Below are 18830 nucleotides of genomic sequence, written 5' to 3'. Positions count from 1 at the left end.
TTCTAGCCAACCCTGAGTGGTCTATTCTAAGCATGATTGTTTCTTAACGTTATCTACAAAATTCAGACCCAGCTAATATTTATCCCCTACACTGACCTGCCTAACTTTAGTCAGAGGTTCCTCCTATTGTGTCTGTGCACCTTCACCACTGATAGACCCTCCTGTTTTTATGGCTTGGAGCGCCTGTGATCACTGAGGTCATTTCATTGATCAGCTCTCTCTCATTGGTAGGCTTGCTGTAACTGGGGCTTATCGTGAGTAACGGAAGCCATAGTTTTGACCTGCTATGAGACAAGTCCCCGAGTCCCAGAGAGGAATCAGATTTCTTGATGGGTCTGGATCTTCTAACTTAACTGCAGAGTTAAATGAAATCTCTGTAAATTTAGAAGAAACACGGCATCGGAAGCAACTTAGCAAAACTATATTATACTGACCATTTGTACTCCTGAGTGATGTGCTCTAGACTAATGCAACATTCTTAAAACCAAACTTTCATAAGCCACCTCATGTTTTGTACGTGATTATGTGGAATCTCTCTTTTTCACACTGTTTCCTTTACTTTCTAGTGGACCTGATTGGAGGCTACAACATTGGCACCATCAGCCATGAGAGCCGTGTGGATTGGCTGGAACTTAATGAGACTGGGCACAAGCTTCTCTTCAGGGACCGGAAACTTCGTGTGAGAAGGGTTACTAAGGCCTTAACCACTGACTGGTCCCTAAAGGATGTGGTACTAGCTGCCACCAGGGATGGTGGGAGGCAGAATGGGACATGATTTCTTGGGGCTGTGCCATAAGCATAATATTGAAGGATCAATATTTTTTACATCTAATATCACCACGCATCCCATTTTACCCTGAGAGATTGTATCATGCAGGCACCAAAGTCACAAGGGGAATTTGGGAGTTGGTGTGTCTCTTACTATTCACAAATCTGTGACTTCATGAACCATCCTCACTCCTGCGTTCCTCTTCCTCAACGCCCAGCTGACCTTTACCACACATACTTCTCCAGTGCTCTTCGACCACACTTACCTGACCGCACTGACCCTGATTTGAGGACAGTCTCCCCCAGCCCTTTATTGATTCTGATCTCAGTGTGGTATCGCCAATGAGTTCAACCTCAGGGACTACCTGGTGATTTTGCATTTCATTTTCGCTGTGATGTAAAAGCCACATCACATATTTCCAGGCCATTTAATTTGTCTCATGACCTTATTTTTGTAATCTAGACCAATAACTCTGGCCCAGAGTTATTCTAGGAATGAAAGTCTGACCTTCACCTAACTTAAATTCCTAGGGTGTAGCCCTTTGCTCTTTTGGTCATCTCTTATTTGGCCAGTGTCAGAATATACCAACCAAGCATGAACTTGAAGGGTTTATGGTTGAAGTTCAGTAAGCTTTGAAATTCAGCATGTACCTGACTAGTGGGCTAGCTCACCACATTTCCCCATTAGGAAATGGTCCAGATGGGAAGACACCCACATCTTTTCTTAATTGTGTATCTACTTCTTCCTCCTCCAGCTGCATCTATACGATATTGAAAGCTGCTCTAAGACGATGATCCTCAACTTCTGCTCCTACGTGCAGTGGGTCCCAGGAAGTGATGTGCTGGTGGCTCAGAACCGAAACAACTTGTGTGTGTGGTACAACATTGAGGCACCCGAGAGGGTCACCACGTCCTCTATCAGGGTATGTCAACATCAGGACACCTCACACATAGTGTTGAGCTGATTAATCGGAACCCAAGGAAACTTAGAAGGCTGCTTGGTTTCTCTGCCTGCCACCCATAACCTCTCTGATGGAGCTGACAGGAGACACTTACACTGCTTCCCACAGTGCTCTGGGCCCCAGAGCCATCCTTGTTCAGATTCCTGACATTATATTAGACCCTCAGAGTACTAGTCCCTATTATAGTGGGAATTCACCAAGTCGAATTGTGGAGTTCCCTTTGACTGGAAGATCCCCAATTGGGGAGGAGTTCCATATCACACCTCCTTATGTGCTGATTCTCTGTTACAAGCCATTCAGAGTTCTGTTTTTTTCAGACTGCTGATCACACCCTCTGTTCTACGCCATGACAACATCACTCACACAGTAATATCCCAAATCTGGGAGGAGCCTATGGAAACAGAAAAGGGGCCCCTGTGCTAGGCTAGGATGACTGCCGTGGGTGTATGTAGAGCACTTGATGCTTTCTTTTTATTCTTTTCTCAATCTCTTCTTTTCCCCCTCCTTTTTCGCTTCATTTTAGACTGATTAAGGTTGGATTGAGGGGGTGGTGGGAGCTTGTCCTTTTCTAAATACCTTTTTTTGGTCTGAAGATTATATATCCTGTTTCTATAGTGAAGTGAAGTGAAGTCACTCAGTCGTGTCCAACTCTTTGAGACCCCATGGACTGTAGCCTACCAGGCTCTGAGGAGCCTCTCAGTCCATGGAATTGTCCAGGCAAGAGTACTGGAGTGGGTTGCCATTTCCTTCTCCAGGGGATCTTCCCAACCCAGGGATTGAACCCATGTCTCCCGCACTGCAGGCAGACGCTTTACCATCTGAGCCACCAGGGAAGTTCACTATGTATTTAAATTAACAAAGTCTGAAGTTAAGCAGCATCCACGCACCCTCCACTGCACTGCAGACAAGGACCATAAAAGGCTTTAACTTTGATTCCCTCCCCTTTGCCGTTGTTGTTTAGTGTTGTTGTTATTTTTAATATTTATTTCATTTACTTATTTGGCTGCGCCAGGTCTTAGTTGTGGGATCTTTTAGTTGCAGCATGTGAACTGTTAGTTAGGGCATGTGGGATCTAGTTCCCTGACCAGGGATCAAACCCAGGCAGTCTGCATTGGGAGTGTGGAGTCTTAGCCACTGGACCACCAGGGAAGACCCTGTTGTCTAGTATTCTGTTCCTTTCTGTCATCCCCAAAGCTAGACATTATTGTTTTATACAGATAGAATTTGTTTAGATTTACCATCATAGTGCCAGTTTCCCCATTCACCTTTTCCTTTAGCCTTGCTGATCTTCCCTCGGGAGTTATTTTTCCTCCTCTTCTTGAAGAGTAACATTTAGAAGATTCTTTAAAGTCTTTTGATGATAAAATGCTCAGGTTTTGATTATCTGAAACTATTTTTACTTAGAGCTTTGCTATTGAAAGATACTTGGACTCACTACCCAAATCTAGATTGACAGTTAATTTTTCTTAGCCTTTTGCAAATGTTGTCCCATTGATTGACTTCTTTAGTTCTGGCAGGTTTACTAATAGCCCTTTCTGTATAGGTGGTCTGTCTTTTCTCTCTGGTTGCTTTTAAAATCTTTCTTTTTTATTCTTCCTTTTTTTTTTTTTTGGATGTGTTGAAATTTCACTACAATATGTCTGGATATAAACTTCTTTTTATTTATCTTGCTTGGTGTATATTGTGCTTCCTATATTTGAAAGTACATATATTTCCATCAGTCTTGGAAATTTCTCAACCATAATCTCTTTAAACATTGCTTCTTTTCTCATATTCTCTAGTCTCTCCATCAAAACTCTAATTAGGCATATGGTAGATTTCTTGTCCTGACTTCTGTGCCTTTCTAACCTCTTTCATGCTAAATTTTTTTTAGCTCCATGGTAAATTCTGGATAATTCTTTTTTAAAAAAAACTTTTTACTTTATATTGGATTTATATGAGATGAACAATATTGTGATTATTTCAGGTTTATAGCAAAGCCATATATATATAAGTATCCATTCTCCCCCAAACTCCCCTCCCATTTTGGATAATTTCTTAAATACATCTTTCAGTTCATCAATTCACTTTCATCATTGTCTAATCTACTATTTAACCATCTATTGTATTGTTTTTCCACTTCGAAAATTAAAGGCTTTACTTGGTTCTTTCTCCAACCTGCCTGACTATTTTTTGATAGTCTCTTGTTCCTGGCTTAATATTTCATCTTTTGGGTCTCTAATGTTTCACACATAATTATTTTATATTCCATAACTGTCTTTTTTTGTATTATTTTTTATATCCTAGATCCAGGGAGGTCTGAAACTATTGTCTGTAGTTATTGTTTACTCCCTACTAGTGGTTTGTTAAGTGGTATTTTGGTAGTTTTTAATTGTGAGCTCATGTTACGTTGAATATCATCTTTTGGAATCATGAGGGCCTTAGTTGGACGTGCTTTCCTCCAGGGATGATCTGTATTTGCTTATGCAGAAATCAGGCATGTTAATGATCTATATACTCCTTTGGTTTCCTTTACTGAATAGAGGATCCACGTTTAATGAGAAATCCTCAGATTTGGCCTCCCCATTCTGCTGAAGGACCCAAAGTTTACTCTCCTAATACTATGTTTGCCTTAGGGCAATTATAGTTTTTCCATTTGCTCACCTTCCATTTTTTCCTGCTCTTTTTTTTTTGGTTTTAACTTACTGACTTTTCTTTCTTTTCGTGGAGGGGAAGGGTGGGAGAGGGAGCAGGAAGCTTTCCTAGTGATTTCTTCAGTCGAACTCAGCAATACATTAAGAAGGATGTTCCAGGTTCAAGTTGAATTTTAGCTGGAGAACCTTTACAAATACCAAGTCATGGTACCGCTGGCAGAAGTGGATACCACACTTTGTCAACTTATCCCTAGCCAGTAGTGCTGTCATAGCTATGGTGTACTTTAACCCAAGGATATTACCATAGATAGAGAATTTGTATCTGCCTGAGAGAAGTGTCAGAAAAACAGAGAGTATAGTCATTCCCTCAGAGTGTGAGCAGTAGGGTTGGATGACGGTGGGTCTTTTCTGCAGTTGAGCCTGTGTCAGCACTCACCTGAAATTCTGGTGGGGTGGGGGGATTGAATTTTTACAGGGTGATGTTGTAGGTCTGGAACGAGGTGGGGGAAAGACAGAGGTGATGGTGACCGAAGGTGTGACTACAGTTGCCTACACCCTGGATGAGGGCCTTATTGAGTTTGGAACAGCCATTGATGACGGCAACTACACCCGGTGAGACACGAGGCTGATAACCAGCACAGTGGTGGGAAAGTCTGGGTCTGAGGACCTGCCTGAGATGGGCAGTGAAAGCAGCCATGTCTGAAAAGGACTTGGTGGTCCTGGGAGGAGATTAGACAAAAAGGGCAAATAATTGCCTCCCCCATCCTCTTGCTGCCCCATCACCAATATTCCTTAGTGTCTTCCTGACCCTGGACTCATTCCTTGTGCTTTGCTTCCTTCCCTCTGCAGGGCCACAGCCTTCTTGGAAACTCTGGAAATGACCCCAGAAACAGAAGCAATGTGGAAAACCTTGAGCAAGCTGTCACTGGAAGCAAAGCAGCTACACATTGCTGAGAGGTGAGCCGGGCTGTGGAACCCGGGTGCCAGGCAGCTCGGAGGGAGAGATGGCCGCACAGTGTCTTCCCCATGGGCTGCTCCTCCCCAGGGTTGGGGCACCTCTTGCCTTCCCATGCCAACAGATGTCATAGAACCCTTCCATAGTGCAGTTATTCCAAACATCCTCCCATCCTAGAGTATGAGAGTATGGCTTTTATTTATTTTTAAAATTTTTATTGGACTGTAGTTGCTTTACAGTATTGTGTTAGTTTCTTGCTGAACAACAAAGTGAATCAGGTATTCATACACATACACATATATCCCCTTTTCTTTAGATTTCCTTCCCATTTAGGTCACCACAGAACACTGAGTAGAGTTCCCTGTGCTACACAGTGGGCTCTCGTTAGTTATCTGTTTGCACATGAGTAGATACATGATACATGAGTAGTGTATATGTGTCAATCCCAATCTCCCAATTCATCCCATCCCCTCTTCTTCCTTTGGCAACCATAAGTTTGTTCTCTGCAACTGAGACTCTGTTTCTGCTTTGCAAATAAGTTCATCTCTACCATTTTCTAGATTCTACATTTAAGCGATATATGCTATTTGTTTTTATCTGACTTCCTATAAGAGTATGTCTTTTATTGTTTTCACTCCCCCACCTTGTAACTAGGTGCCGCTTCCAAGTGTTTAACGCTCCTACCCTACAATCTATGTGTTGATGTGTATATTCCAATAATGGTATAGGAGTGTAATTAACAGGAAAAACATGGGACTCCAGACTCTCCTGTTTCAAATCTTGATTCCATTTACCAACTGTGTAACTTTAGAGAGATTAACTTAACCTTCTCAAGCCTTGGCTTCTCCATTTTCTCTATGAAATGAGGATAATAACAGTATTCACCTTGCAGGATGGTAAAGAAGAGTGGCAGAGTGGCAGTGATAGGGGAGACTTAATGACAGGATCTGTGCAAAGAGCACAGACCAGAGTGCTCATTAAACATCAGCTGCTGTGGCTTTGGCGAAGATTCATCCTTGGTCCCTTTTATCCCATCCCCCCACAGCTAGACTCACTGTAAGTCATAGGGACAGTGAGCCAGGGTTTTTATAACATACCCCAGATCTCTTATTTGTTCAACCCTACTGTCTCCACCCTAGAACAGACCACCACCATCTCCTGCACACAGTGGTGCAAAAACCTCTTAATTAGTCTCTTAATTAATTAGAAACTGCTACTTAGACCCCTACAATCCTTAGAACCATAGCATCTGTGGTAATTTTTTAAAAACATAAATTAGATTAAATCATTGTCTTGCTTTTGTGCTTTGTATAAAACACAGACTCCTAAGGCCCCACAAGATTTGACCCGCTTCCTTCCCCTGTCAGGTACTTGCCCATTAGTCTCCAGCCACACAGGCATCCTTTGTCCCTTTGAGCACACCAAGATCACTCCTTGGGCCCTTTATACTAGCTTCTCCCTTTGCCTGGAGTAATTTTCCTCCATCTTGCCATGATTGGCTCTTTCTTGGATCCAGGTCTCGGCTCAGATGACAGCTCCTGGAACAGGCCTTCTCTAACAACCAACTTAAATAGTCCCCTTAGTTTCATTTTCCATTATTCCAGTTAATCTTTGTTTATTTGTTTGCTAATTATGTTTCCACTAGAAAGTAAGTTCCCTGAGAGCTAGGCCCTCATCTTTGTTTTTGTGTCCTCAGTGGCAAGAACAAGTGCCTGGCATATAATGGATGCTCATCATATATCTGCTAAACCAATGAATTAATGATGATTCTATAATAATATTATTATTGTTATTGCTTCCATACTTTAGGTGCTTTTCTGCTTTGGGACATGTTGCAAAAGCTCGGTTCCTCCATGAAACCAATGAGATTGCAGATCAAGTGTCTCGGGAATATGCAAGTATTCTCCTGATTCGTTCACTTTTTTGAGCTGCGATTTCTCTTGGCACTCAGACCCACAGCTCTTAGCTTTCCAGCCATGGCTAATTTCCTCTACCCTGCCCTCCCTATCGCCACCTTCAGGTCAGGCCATTTTGGAGTTGTTTGCCAAACCTCAAGCCTCTGAGCCCCAAGTTTTTCAGCTTCCTAAGCTTTTAGCCTCCACATCTCTCTGACCTTCCTGTCTCCACTTACACAGACAGAATTGTTCATGGGCACCAACAATAACCAGAACTTTCTTTTTTTCCACAGGGTGGAGAAGGAACAGACTTTTATCAGGTCCGAGCACGACTAGCCATGCTGGAGAAAAACTACAAGCTGGCGGAAATGATCTTCTTAGAACAGGTAATAGGAGCAGAGGAGCTGGATGGAAGAGGGGATCAGAGAGGAAAAAAGTGAGGCAAACTCAGAGGAAGAATGAGCGCTGGTCAGCTGGGCTATCAGGCCTGGAGAGAAACTTTAAAAAGGTTTATACAGTGAATTTCAGTGCTCCATAATTTCCTCCTCTGGGTTCATTCTGACAATCACTTCTTTACTTCATAGAAAGTCTACCATCTCCTTTTGTTCTCCACAATTCTTGTGCATGGAGATAGATCCCGATTTGGTGAGGCCCAAAGCTTATTCAGTTTGAGAAGCCCTCTTTAAGAAAAGTTGATTTGGAAGGAGCCTGTGCAAATAAGGTGCCCTGAAGCTTAAGCTTCTTTTAGTTTCATACTAAGGATGAAGCTTTCAACCCACACAGGCTGGCATCTCAGCCAGGCTGAGGAGAGCTTGCTAATTTCTGATCCTCGTGTCTTCCTGGTATCCCTCCTCCCTCTGCCCGGCCTCCCCGAGAATGCCGTTGAAGAGGCCATGGACATGTACCAGGAGCTACACCGCTGGGATGAATGTATCGCTGTGGCTGAGGCCAAGGTACCGGTTCTGTCTTCCCCACAGTTGTTCAGAACTAGGGCCCACCAGTATCAGAAACCCCTTCTTGTCAAGGAGGCTGCAGGAGCTGGAACAGTGTTGGGGTTGCACCTCACAGTGCGGGGAGTTGGGCCGCTGGTGACTGGGAGGATGTCGGCTGTTATAGTGGGACTGGACATGATGGGAAGCAGCGGGGCAGGAAGGAGGGGCGTGACTCCTGGTTCTCTTCTGCTGAATGTCAGGGGCACCCGGCCCTAGAGAAGCTGCGCCGGGGTTACTACCAGTGGCTGATGGACACACAGCAAGAGGAGCGGGCAGGCGAACTTCAGGAGAGCCAAGGGGATGGGCTAGCAGCCATCAGCCTCTACCTCAAAGCTGGGCTCCCTGCCAAGGCTGCTCGGCTGGTGCTGAACCGAGAGGAACTGCTGGCCAACACGGAGCTGGTGGAGCACATCACCGCTGCCCTGATCAAGGGCGAGCTGTATGAACGGGTACCCTGGCTTCCAGTTCCCATCCCTTAGCCCCCAGGGCTCAGTGCCCTCTCCTACCCAGCAGTGTCTTAGAGTGCACAGCCCTCCCTGACCGCTGGCTGAATCCCCTACCTTGCGGGGCTGACAGTTGATTTTTGTGTAGTAGGGGTATCTTTGAAGTAACATGGGATGTGTTAACAGGCAGGTGATCTCTTTGAGAAGATTCGAAATCCACAGCGGGCCCTGGAGTGCTACTGTAAAGGCAGCGCATTCATGAAAGGTACTGGCCAGTCGACAGTGTTGTGGACTCCTGCCCTAACAGTCCCCTGACTCCTGCCCTAACAGTCCCCGACACCTGGCTTCAGGGATCCCCCTCCCTTGTACTCCACGCCTCACTTCTCTGCCTCACAGTGCCCGAAGCCTGCACTGAGTGCCCTCTCTGTCTCCGGCAGCGGTGGAGCTGGCTCGGTTGGCATTCCCAGTGGAAGTGGTGAGATTAGAAGAGGCATGGGGGGACCACCTGGTGCAGCAGAAGCAGCTCGATGCGGCCATTAATCATTACATCGAAGCCAGGTGTGGTGGTCCAGGGGTGCAGAGGGCATTTGGACATGAGGTGAGAGGTGATGGGACAGGCAAGGGCAGCAAGTCCTCACTAAAACAAGGGAAATCTCCGAGTGTGGGTTGGAGTATGCTTGAGGTATCTCTACCTCCATCCATTTTCCTCTTTCCTCACACACCAACTACGCCAGGTGCTCCATTAAGGCAATTGAGGCTGCCCTGGGTGCCCGCCAGTGGAAGAAGGCAATTTATATATTAGATCTGCAGGACCAGAACACTGCGTCCAAATACTATCCTCGCGTGGCCCAACACTACGCATCTCTGCAGGAGTATGAGGTGAGGGACAGCCCCTTTCTGCAGCATGAAGCAGTATAGCACAGGAGGACGAGGAGAGAACCCAGAAGAAGGAGTGGGGGCCACCTCACTAGATCCTTCTTACTGGGGCCCAACAGTGTCACCACCCTAAATGAGACACACCACCATTTCATTCTGACATGACACAGAACCCTCTCCCAGACATATAAAGCAGGTCTCTAGCATGAGAGATGCTTCAAGAATAACTTCAACATTAGCAGATGCAAACTATTATGTATAGGATGGATAAACTAGGTCCTGTTGTATAGCACAGGGAACTATACTCAATATCCTGTAATAAACCATAATGGAAAAGAATATATATATATATGTGTGTGTGTGTATATATATATATATATAAAACTGAAGCAGAAGTTAACATTGTAAATTAACTATACCTCAATAAAATTTTTTTAAAATTAAAAGAGTATCACCAACATATTTACAGTATAGAATCATCATGGACTGCAAAAACGTGAGGCCATCTGAAGTTCAGTTCAGCCACTCAGTCGTGTCCAACTCTTTGCCGCCTCATGGACTGCAGCATGCCAGGCCTCCCTGTCCATCACCAACTCCCGGAGTTTACTCAGACTCATGTCCATTAAGTCGGTGATGCCATCCAACCATCTCATCTTCTTCTCCTCCTGCCTTCAATCTTTCCTAGCATCAGGGTCTTTTCCAATGAGTCGGTTCTTTGCATCAGGTAGCCAGAGTATTGGAGTTTCAGCATCAGTCCTTCTAATGAATATTCACGACTGATTTCCTTTAGGATTGACTGCTTGGATCTCCTTGCAGTCCAAGGGACTCTCAAGAGTATTCTCCAACATCACGGTTGAAAAGCATCAAAGAAAGTTCAAAAGCTTTCTTTATAGTCCCACTCTCACATCCATACATGACTCCTGGAAAAACCACAGTTTTGACTAGACAGACCTTTGTTGGCAAAGTAATCTTAAATTCCCACTGTATTGTCCTCATACCGTTTGGGCCTGGTCTTTTATCGAAACAGAAGAAAGCCTGAGACACCTACAGTCACCTTGTCTTCTCTGTGACTGGACGCTAATGGAGTCCCAGGCTCTGCTCCCTCCCAGCTGAGGTTTGCTCTTTCCTCCTCCAGGCTGCTTTCACTCTGTCACTCTGACCTTTTGCCTCTTCCTGTCTCACCTGCAGATTGCGGAAGAGCTCTACGCTAAGGGAGACCGGACGAAAGACGCCATAGACATGTACACCCAGGCTGGCCGCTGGGAGCAAGCCCACAAGGTGGGCAACGGGTGACATTCATGAGAGGAGAATGCCACCTTCATGGTTGTGTTGTCCCTTCCCCTAGTCGCCAATCTCCCCACTTCACTGGGCTCCCTGCAAGCCAAAGAAGAGTACCAGAGTACGGTCTGGGTAACTGATGCTTAGCCAAAAGGAAAGGCAAGGATCATGAGAGGCTCTAGTTCCCAAACCTGCAATTCTGAAGAGAGCAGATGGCCTTGGGAGCTGGGAATCTGAAATACCTCTGTTGAAGCTCTAGCCACACTGGTAGCTGTTCTCATTTGTGCTCCTAGAGCCCAGTGGGTGCAGTAGAAGTATATTAGTGGGATCAGGTGCCCCCACCCAGCACAGGGCATCTCTGACCCTCCTGCCTTAGCAGAATGTAGTTCTTACTCTGCTCTTTATGGACTTGGGATCCCTGAGCTGAGTCGGAGAGTGGCAGTAACCGAACTCCTGTGCTTATTGGGAAAGTTCAGAGTTCCTGTGAAAGCAAGCTTCCTTGAAGAAACCCCACTTCCACTTCCCTGTCCACTCTGTGTTGCCCTCTGCTTCCCTTGGGAATTAGTGCCTGAGGCTGCCCTGACCCTGTGTGTCTGCACAGCTGGCCATGAAGTGCATGAGACCAGAAGACGTCTCGGTGCTATACATCACTCAGGCTCAGGAGATGGAGAAGCAGGGCAAGTACCGAGAGGCTGAAAGGTGAGCTGTGGCCCCAGGGGAGGTGTAGCGGGATATGGGGCTTGAGGGCTGGGGTCTGCAGATATGTGCCCTCTGCCCAGAAGACAGGGACGGAATCCCTTAGGAATGACTCTCACAGCAGGAATCTGGGTCTAGGAGGCCACAGGTGTTTCTCCTGTTCCCAGGCTATATGTGACCGTGGAAGAGCCTGATCTTGCCATCAGCATGTTCAAAAAGTACAAGTTGTATGATGATATGATCCGCTTAGTAGGGAAGCACCACCCAGATCTCCTCAGCGACACACACCTGCATCTGGGCAAGGTGAGCTCTTCTCCTGCTTCTGCCCATCTTTCCCCCAAAGAGGCTCCATCTGCCCCTCTCCCCATCCTGACTTGCATCTCCCTCCCCAGGAGTTGGAGGCTGAGGGCCGACTCCAGGAGGCTGAGTATCACTACCTTGAGGCCCAGGAGTGGAAGGCGACAGTGAACATGTACCGGTCCAGTGGGCTTTGGGAAGAGGCTTACCGGGTAAGGTCTTCCCCTTACTGGGTAGGGATGCACAGGGTCCTTCCATCCTGCTTTCCCACGCTCAAGTAACTGTCTAATTTTAAACTGGTCGTGGGTGTCTTTGAAAAAAGTCCACACCTACACACACAATTTCACATACAATTTTAATGGTTTGTGAACAACCTGAAATCCATCCTTGGACCCTAATCAGGTTAATACGGCTGAAATTTAGCCCTCTTCCTACTGCTCTGGAGAGGTACCTGATCCTCTTCCAAGCTGAGGTCAAGTCAGAGATGACAAGGGAGCAGCCATGTACCCCTGTGTTGGAGGGTTGCCACGGGGCTTTGCTTTTCAGGTGGCCAAGGCTCATGGAGGAGCTAATGCCCACAAACACGTGGCCTATCTGTGGGCCAAGAGCCTAGGAGGAGAGGCTGCCGTTAGACTGCTCAACAAGCTGGGACTCCTGGAAGCTGCTATTGACCATGCTGCTGACAACTGGTGAGGCCCCTAGCCTTCTCTCTGGGGGCCCCATCCCAGACAGCCTCTATATAGAGAAAGAAAATTGATGTATAACTGAAAAGCATTTCTAGAGGCTGAAGCAAGAGTGAAGAAATGTGGTAAGGAGAGATCCTTGGAAGAGCTTGATAGAGAGGCAAGAATGAATTAGTAATTCTGCTCCTGTTCCCCTGGGGGCTCAGAAGGGTGTTTAATTTTTGGCTGTTCTAAGGAGAAAGGAGGAAAGAGAATAATTTTTAAAGCTAAAATGCTCTAAGCCAGTAATTTACTGCTGAGTAATGTGTGATGTGAGTAAAGTGTGGGTCTCTCCGGTGGCTCAAATGGTAAAGAATCTACCTGCAATACAGGAGACTTGGTCTTGATCCCTGAGTTGGGAAGATTCCCCTGGAGAAGGAAATGGCAACCTACTCTAGTATTCTTGCCTGGAGAATCCCATGGATAGAGGAGCCTGGTGGGCTACAGTCTAAAGGGTCAGAAAGAGCTGGACATGACTGAGCAACTAAGCGCACACACAATGGAAATGTGATTCCATTAAATGCAAAATGAGCTTTTCTTTTTTTAAATTAAGTTAAATTATTAATTTTTTGAAGTGTAGTTGATTTACAATATTTGTTTCAGGTGTCCCACATGGTGATTCAATATTTTTTATAGATTATACTCTATTTAAGGTTATTATAAAACATTGGCTGTATTCCCTGTGCTGTGTAATGTATCCTTGTAGTTTATTTATACCAAGTAGTTTGTACCTCTTAATCTCCTATCCCTGTCTTACCCTTCCCCCTTTTCCTCTCCTCACTGATAACTACTGGTTTGTTCTCCATATCTGTGAGTCTATTTCTGTTTTGTTATATTCATTTGTTTGTTTCATTTTTTAGATTTCATATATAAGTAATAACCTATAGTATTTGTCTTTATCTGACTTATTTTACTAAGCATAATACCTTTCTGGTCCATCCATGTTGTTGGAAATGGCAAATTTTCATTTTTTATGACTGAGTAATATTCATGTGTGTGTGTGTGTGTGACATCTTCTTTATTAATTTATCTGTTGATGGACACTTGGTTGCTTCCATATCTTGGCTATTGTAAATAATGCTACTATGAACATTGGGGTTCCTGTATCTTTAGTGTTTTTGTTTTCTTCAGCTATATACCCAGGAGTATAATTGTTGGATCTTATGGTAGTTCTGTTTTTCAGTGTTTTGAGGAACCTCCATACTGTTTTCCATAGCGGCTACACCAAATTACATTCCCACCAACATTTCATAAGGGTTCCCTTCTCTACACATCCTCACCAGTATTTGTTATTTGTAGATCTTTTTTAATGCTAGCCATTCTGACAGATGTGAGTTGTCTTCTCATTGTGGTTTTGACTCGCATTTCTCTGATGATTATTGCTGTTAAGCATCTTTTCATGTTAGCCATCTGTATATCCTCTTTTGGAAAACATCTATTCAAGACTTCTGCCCAAAAGCGAGGTTTTCTTAAGCAAATGTTAAGAACACCAGTAGGAATCCTGCAATGAGTCAAATTGCTATGGGTGGTTTTACTTGTTTCCAGAAGATTATCTTCCTGCTAGTGCAGATGTGGCTCTGTGGGAGGTGGTGGAAGCACCAGGGGTCCTTCTTGCCTGTTGGTATCGTGCTCTCTGTGCTTCTCTTATCATTTTGTTGATTTTTTAAAATCTGTCCCTTTTCTTCCCCTCAATCCTTGCCCTCTGTTTGTCTTCTCTTATAAAAGGAAATATAGTGTAGACAAACCTTGTTTGCACCTCCCATTTCAGCTCCTTTGAATTTGCTTTTGAACTCTCTCGGCTGGCCCTCAAGCACAAAACCCCTGAGATCCATCTCCGATACGCTATGTACCTGGAGGATGAGGTATAGATGTGGTTCTTCCCCAATACTTTTGACTCTGACCACAGAGCCCTCCTTCCCATGCCCTGGTCCACTGCTGCCAGGCATTCAGACCTCCTGTCTCACGGCTGCCTGGGGTGCCAGTCTCTTCCGCATCGTGTACGGCTGTTTCCCTCTCCCTCTAGGGAAAATTTGAAGAGGCTGAAGCTGAATTTATCAAGGCCGGTAAACCCAAGGAAGCAGTCCTCATGTGAGTTACCCCACAAATCCCCTTAATCCTGTCCTCCCAGACTCAGCCCCAGGACCTCTCATTGTCATTTTCACCTTCATCTAAACCTAGTACCAATAACTCTTACCCCCTCTCAGTGACACGGTGGTTTGCCTCTCATCATTGAGGCTTCAGTCCTGTACTCAGCCTTCTCTCTGTCCTCATCTGGGAACAGGTTTGTCCATAACCAGGACTGGGAGGCAGCTCAGCGTGTGGCCGAGGCCCATGACCCTGACAGTGTTGCCGAGGTGCTCGTGGGGCAGGCTCGGGGGGCCTTGGAGGAGAAGGACTTCCAGAAAGCAGAAGGGCTGCTGCTTCGGGCCCAGAGACCAGGCCTGGCCCTCAATTACTATAAGGTGGGGCAGCAGATTCAGGGGAGGAATCCCATGAGGAAGGGTGAGAGGTAGGAGAGCCCATAGTGCACTACACTGAACCCTGGTTTTGAGAAGGTTAACCCTGGGGAAGGGGGAGGAGCAGAGAGAAGGAGGAAAAGAGGTCCAGGGACCCAGGGACCAGTGGGCTATAGTGGTGGGCCTGTGTGCAGTGGGAAGCTGTCATACCATCCTGATACCTGGAAATCTGAGCAGGAGGCTGGACTATGGAGTGATGCTCTGCGGATTTGCAAGGACTACGTGCCCAGCCAGCTGGAGGCACTGCAGGAAGAGTACGAGCGGGAAGCTACCAAGAAGGGGGCCAGGTATGAAGCCAGGGCTCCAGGAAAGAAGGGGGCCAGGTATGAAGCCAGGGGACCAGGAAATGTTGGCAGGACTGGGGGTGGGTCAGAAGGTGCACACAGGCTCAGCCACACTGCCCCTTCCCCTGTCCTGGTCACAAGGGCTCTCGTCCACACAGGGGCATGGAGGGTCTGGTGGAACAGGCTCGACAGTGGGAACAGGCTGGAGAGTACAGCCGTGCAGTCGACTGCTACCTCAAAGTGCGGGATGCAGGAAGCAGCAGCCTGGTGGAGAAGTGCTGGCTGAAGGTGAGGTGCCACACCCGCTGGGCTCTGTTCCCCGCCTCCTTTCACACCCAGCATTCCTTCTCAGACATTCTTTGTTTTCAGTCAGGTAGCAGGTGTATGCTGAGTTCCTGATGGATGCTAGACCAGAATCTATGAAGGCTATAAAAAGGGATGTAAGACAGAACCAGAGAGACAGAAATTGGGGGAAGGTAGACTAACACGTGGATCAGTTGCTTAATACTGCAAGTTAGTGAAGACAGAAGTTAACTAGTGAAGTTCAAGTAGAGTTCAGAGAAGGGCGAGATCTCCGTGGCCTGGAGGGGTCAGGGAGGCCTTGTGAGGGAAGAGTAGGCCTAGGGCCAGAGTTGGAAGGGCAAATCCAGACCCTGAAACTGGGCCAGATGGAGGCCGTGAGAAAAGCAGAGGCCCCTCCTCCACTCAGTAGCTCCTGAAAAAAAGCCTCTGGCAGATTAAGCCAAGCTAGTATGTTTCATCAATTCTAAGATGGATTCTTAGGGTCTTTGTGATGGGGATACATGTATATATTAATGATGTGCCTCAGACGCAGGGAAATAGGGTATTAGAAGTAATGAAGGGTTGAGACTGATCAGTCCCTGAATAAAATGTTTCTGTGCAGATGCCCCTGCAGAATTTCCCAAAGGTTGTGAGGCCTTGTCATTGAATAGCCCCTTGAAGTTGGAGGGGAAGGAAGTAGAAAGACTGAGGTTGGTTTTGAGAGTTTAGCAAGTTTTATCAGGTATTAAGCATCTGCAAGCTGGAATCAAGATTGCTGGGAGAAATATCAATAACCTCAGATATACAGATGACACCACCCTTATGGCAGAAAGCGAATAAGAACTAAACATCCTCTTGATGAAAGTGAAAGAAGAGAGTGAAAAAGGTGGCTAACACTCAACATTCAGAAAACTAAGATCATGGCTTCCGGTCCCATCACTTCATGGCAAATATATGGGGAAACAATTGAAACAGTGACAGACTTTATTTTGGGGGGCTCCAAAATCACTGCAGCCATGAAATTAAAAGATGCTTGCTCCTTAGAAGAAAAGCTGTGACCAACCAAGACAGGATATTAAAAAGCAGAGACATTACTTTGCCAACAAAGGTCCATCTAGTCAAAGCTGTGGTTTTCCTAGTAGTCATGTATGGATGTGAGAGTTGGACTATAAAGAAAGCTTTTGAACTTTGATGCTTTTGAACTGTGGTGTTGGAGAAGACTCTTGAGAGTCCCTTGGACTGCAAGGAGATCCAAGCAGTCAATCCTAAAGGAAATCAGTCATGAATATTCATTGGAAGGACTGATGCTGAAGCTGAAACTCCAATACTTTGGCCACCAGATGTGAAGAACTGACTTATTTGAAAAGACCCTGATGCTGGGAAAGATTGAAGGCGGGAGGAGAAAGGGATGACAGAGGATGAGATGGTTGGATGGCATCACTGACTCAATGTACATTAGTTTGAGCAAGCTCCGGGAGTTGGTGAAGGACAGGGAAGCCTGGCATGCTGCAGTCCATGGGGTCACAAAGAGTTGGACATGACTGAGCAACTGAACTGAACTGAAGCATCTGCTGTACCTTACTCTAGGGAATTGTTAAGCCAGGTCTGTGCATGACTGTACCTTCTTTAGGTTAGTCACAGGGTGGGCTTTCTGGGTGGGAGCACTTAAGCCTTGAAGGGTTTGGCAGGTAAAGAAGAAAGGCAAGAACAGGTGGGGAAAGACCAGGAGGCTTCACATAGACTATAGCTGAAGTGGACTCTGTGGAAGTTAAAATCTGGTGAGGATATCAGCATTACAGCATAAACAGAGTGAGCTCATGGAACAGTTGGATTTGTAGAATTACTGAGTTTTATGGTTGAAAGGGGTCTCCAAAGTCATCTAAACCAACACCGTCCAGTAGAAATACAATGCAGGTCACAAAGATCTAAGTCATATATGTAATTTTAAAATTTTCTAGTAGCCACACTCAAATAAGTGTAAAGAAAAAGGTGAAAATAATTATATTCTGCTTAACCTATTATACCAAAACTATTATCAATATTTCAACGCAAAATCAATATAAAAATCTATCAAGGTAGTCTACATTCCTTTTTTCGTACTAAGTCTTTGAAATATGTAAGGTTACAGCACATCTCAGGACTAGCCACATGTGACTCGTGGCTGCTGTTCTGGGCAGTACAAACCTAGACCAACCATCACTCTGATGGGTGAAGAAACTGAAACTCAGAAATGCCCAACAGAAATAGTTGCAGAATGTCCTGGGCTCCTGCTTTAGGGGTTTTTTCCCTACACCATGCTACCAGGGTTCTGTTTGTGACAAAGACCTTGAGAAACCAGTTTGTGAAAGGTGACAGAACCAAATGCAGTGCTCTCAGGCAGCAGTGAGTGTCTGAAAGAGGAAGAGCTGAGAGGAACAGATAGGTCCTCTGATGGTCATGGAAAAGCTCTGATGGACCATGAGGCAGGATTTGCCCCAGAGGGCGGAAGGTGAGGGAGAAGGCAAGAAAGTTGGCATCTGGAGGCAAAAATAGAGCTGGTCGAGGACCCCTGGGCAGTATGTGTCTCTCTGCCCACTACCATCTTCTGCTCAACCACTCAGGCAGCTGAACTCTCCATCAAGTTTCTACCTCCTGCACGCAGTCTGGAAGTAGTTCGGGCTGTGGGACCCCAGCTGATTGGAATTGGAAAGCCCAGCGCAGTAAGTAGGATGCTGGAACTGACAGAAATAGATTCCACAGAGATGGGCAGAAGCTGTGTGAAGTCGGGGTTGGGGAGTGGGGGTCTCCTGGAAGGCTCGGCATGCATTTCTGTTTCCCCAGAGTTCCCAGAAGGGAGATGAGGGAAGGAGAGGAGAGAGACATCTCCAGTCTCAGATTTTCCCCTGTGTAGGCTGCAGAGCTCTATCTGAACCTGGACCTCGTCAAGGAAGCAATCGATGCTTTCATTGAGGGTGAGGAATGGAACAAGGCCAAGCGTGTAGCTAAGGAGCTAGATCCCCGGTAAGCTCATGACCCCTTCTCACTAGAAATTCTTTTACTTCCTTTTGTAAAGACTAGGAGGAAGTTCTTATGGGAAGGGTGTGCTTCTGGGGCTTTGATGTGCAAACTTTCTCCATGCCTTCACAGGTATGAAGACTATGTGGACCAGTGTTATAAACAGTTCCTCAAGAGCCAGGGCAAAGTGGACTCGGTGAGACTGGCAGAGGCAGCAGGAGGCGAGCGCAGGGAGGC

General features: G+C 45.9%; 1 protein-coding gene across 2 annotated transcripts in view; it reads left to right on the top strand.

Moving 5' to 3' along the window:
- Positions 1 to 18830, top strand: part of IFT172 (intraflagellar transport 172) — a 36871-nt gene that overhangs the window by 14355 nt on the left and 3686 nt on the right. Inside the window, exons 15-38 of one of the 2 annotated variants that reach the window (XM_068973769.1) lie at positions 567 to 679; positions 1590 to 1691; positions 4839 to 4975; positions 5213 to 5320; positions 7128 to 7212; positions 7507 to 7599; positions 8089 to 8166; positions 8406 to 8654; positions 8835 to 8913; positions 9086 to 9206; positions 9383 to 9527; positions 10713 to 10802; positions 11404 to 11501; positions 11666 to 11801; positions 11891 to 12007; positions 12342 to 12484; positions 14286 to 14379; positions 14541 to 14605; positions 14799 to 14979; positions 15211 to 15320; positions 15476 to 15605; positions 18200 to 18298; positions 18490 to 18599; positions 18726 to 18789. In XM_068973769.1, the coding sequence (XP_068829870.1) occupies positions 567 to 679; positions 1590 to 1691; positions 4839 to 4975; positions 5213 to 5320; positions 7128 to 7212; positions 7507 to 7599; positions 8089 to 8166; positions 8406 to 8654; positions 8835 to 8913; positions 9086 to 9206; positions 9383 to 9527; positions 10713 to 10802; positions 11404 to 11501; positions 11666 to 11801; positions 11891 to 12007; positions 12342 to 12484; positions 14286 to 14379; positions 14541 to 14605; positions 14799 to 14979; positions 15211 to 15320; positions 15476 to 15605; positions 18200 to 18298; positions 18490 to 18599; positions 18726 to 18789 (2747 nt within the window). Of the gene's footprint in view, positions 1 to 566; positions 680 to 1523; positions 1692 to 4838; positions 4976 to 5212; positions 5321 to 7127; positions 7213 to 7506; positions 7600 to 8088; positions 8167 to 8405; positions 8655 to 8834; positions 8914 to 9085; positions 9207 to 9382; positions 9528 to 10712; positions 10803 to 11403; positions 11502 to 11665; positions 11802 to 11890; positions 12008 to 12341; positions 12485 to 14285; positions 14380 to 14540; positions 14606 to 14798; positions 14980 to 15210; positions 15321 to 15475; positions 15606 to 18199; positions 18299 to 18489; positions 18600 to 18725; positions 18790 to 18830 lie in introns of both variants that reach the window. The other variant, XM_068973688.1, reaches the window with a different exon arrangement.

The sequence above is a fragment of the Capricornis sumatraensis genome, chromosome 1 (genome assembly GCF_032405125.1).
Source record: "Capricornis sumatraensis isolate serow.1 chromosome 1, serow.2, whole genome shotgun sequence".
In the NCBI taxonomy this organism is placed as follows: domain Eukaryota; kingdom Metazoa; phylum Chordata; class Mammalia; order Artiodactyla; family Bovidae; genus Capricornis; species Capricornis sumatraensis.
This window is presented reverse-complemented; position numbering and strand designations above follow the sequence as displayed.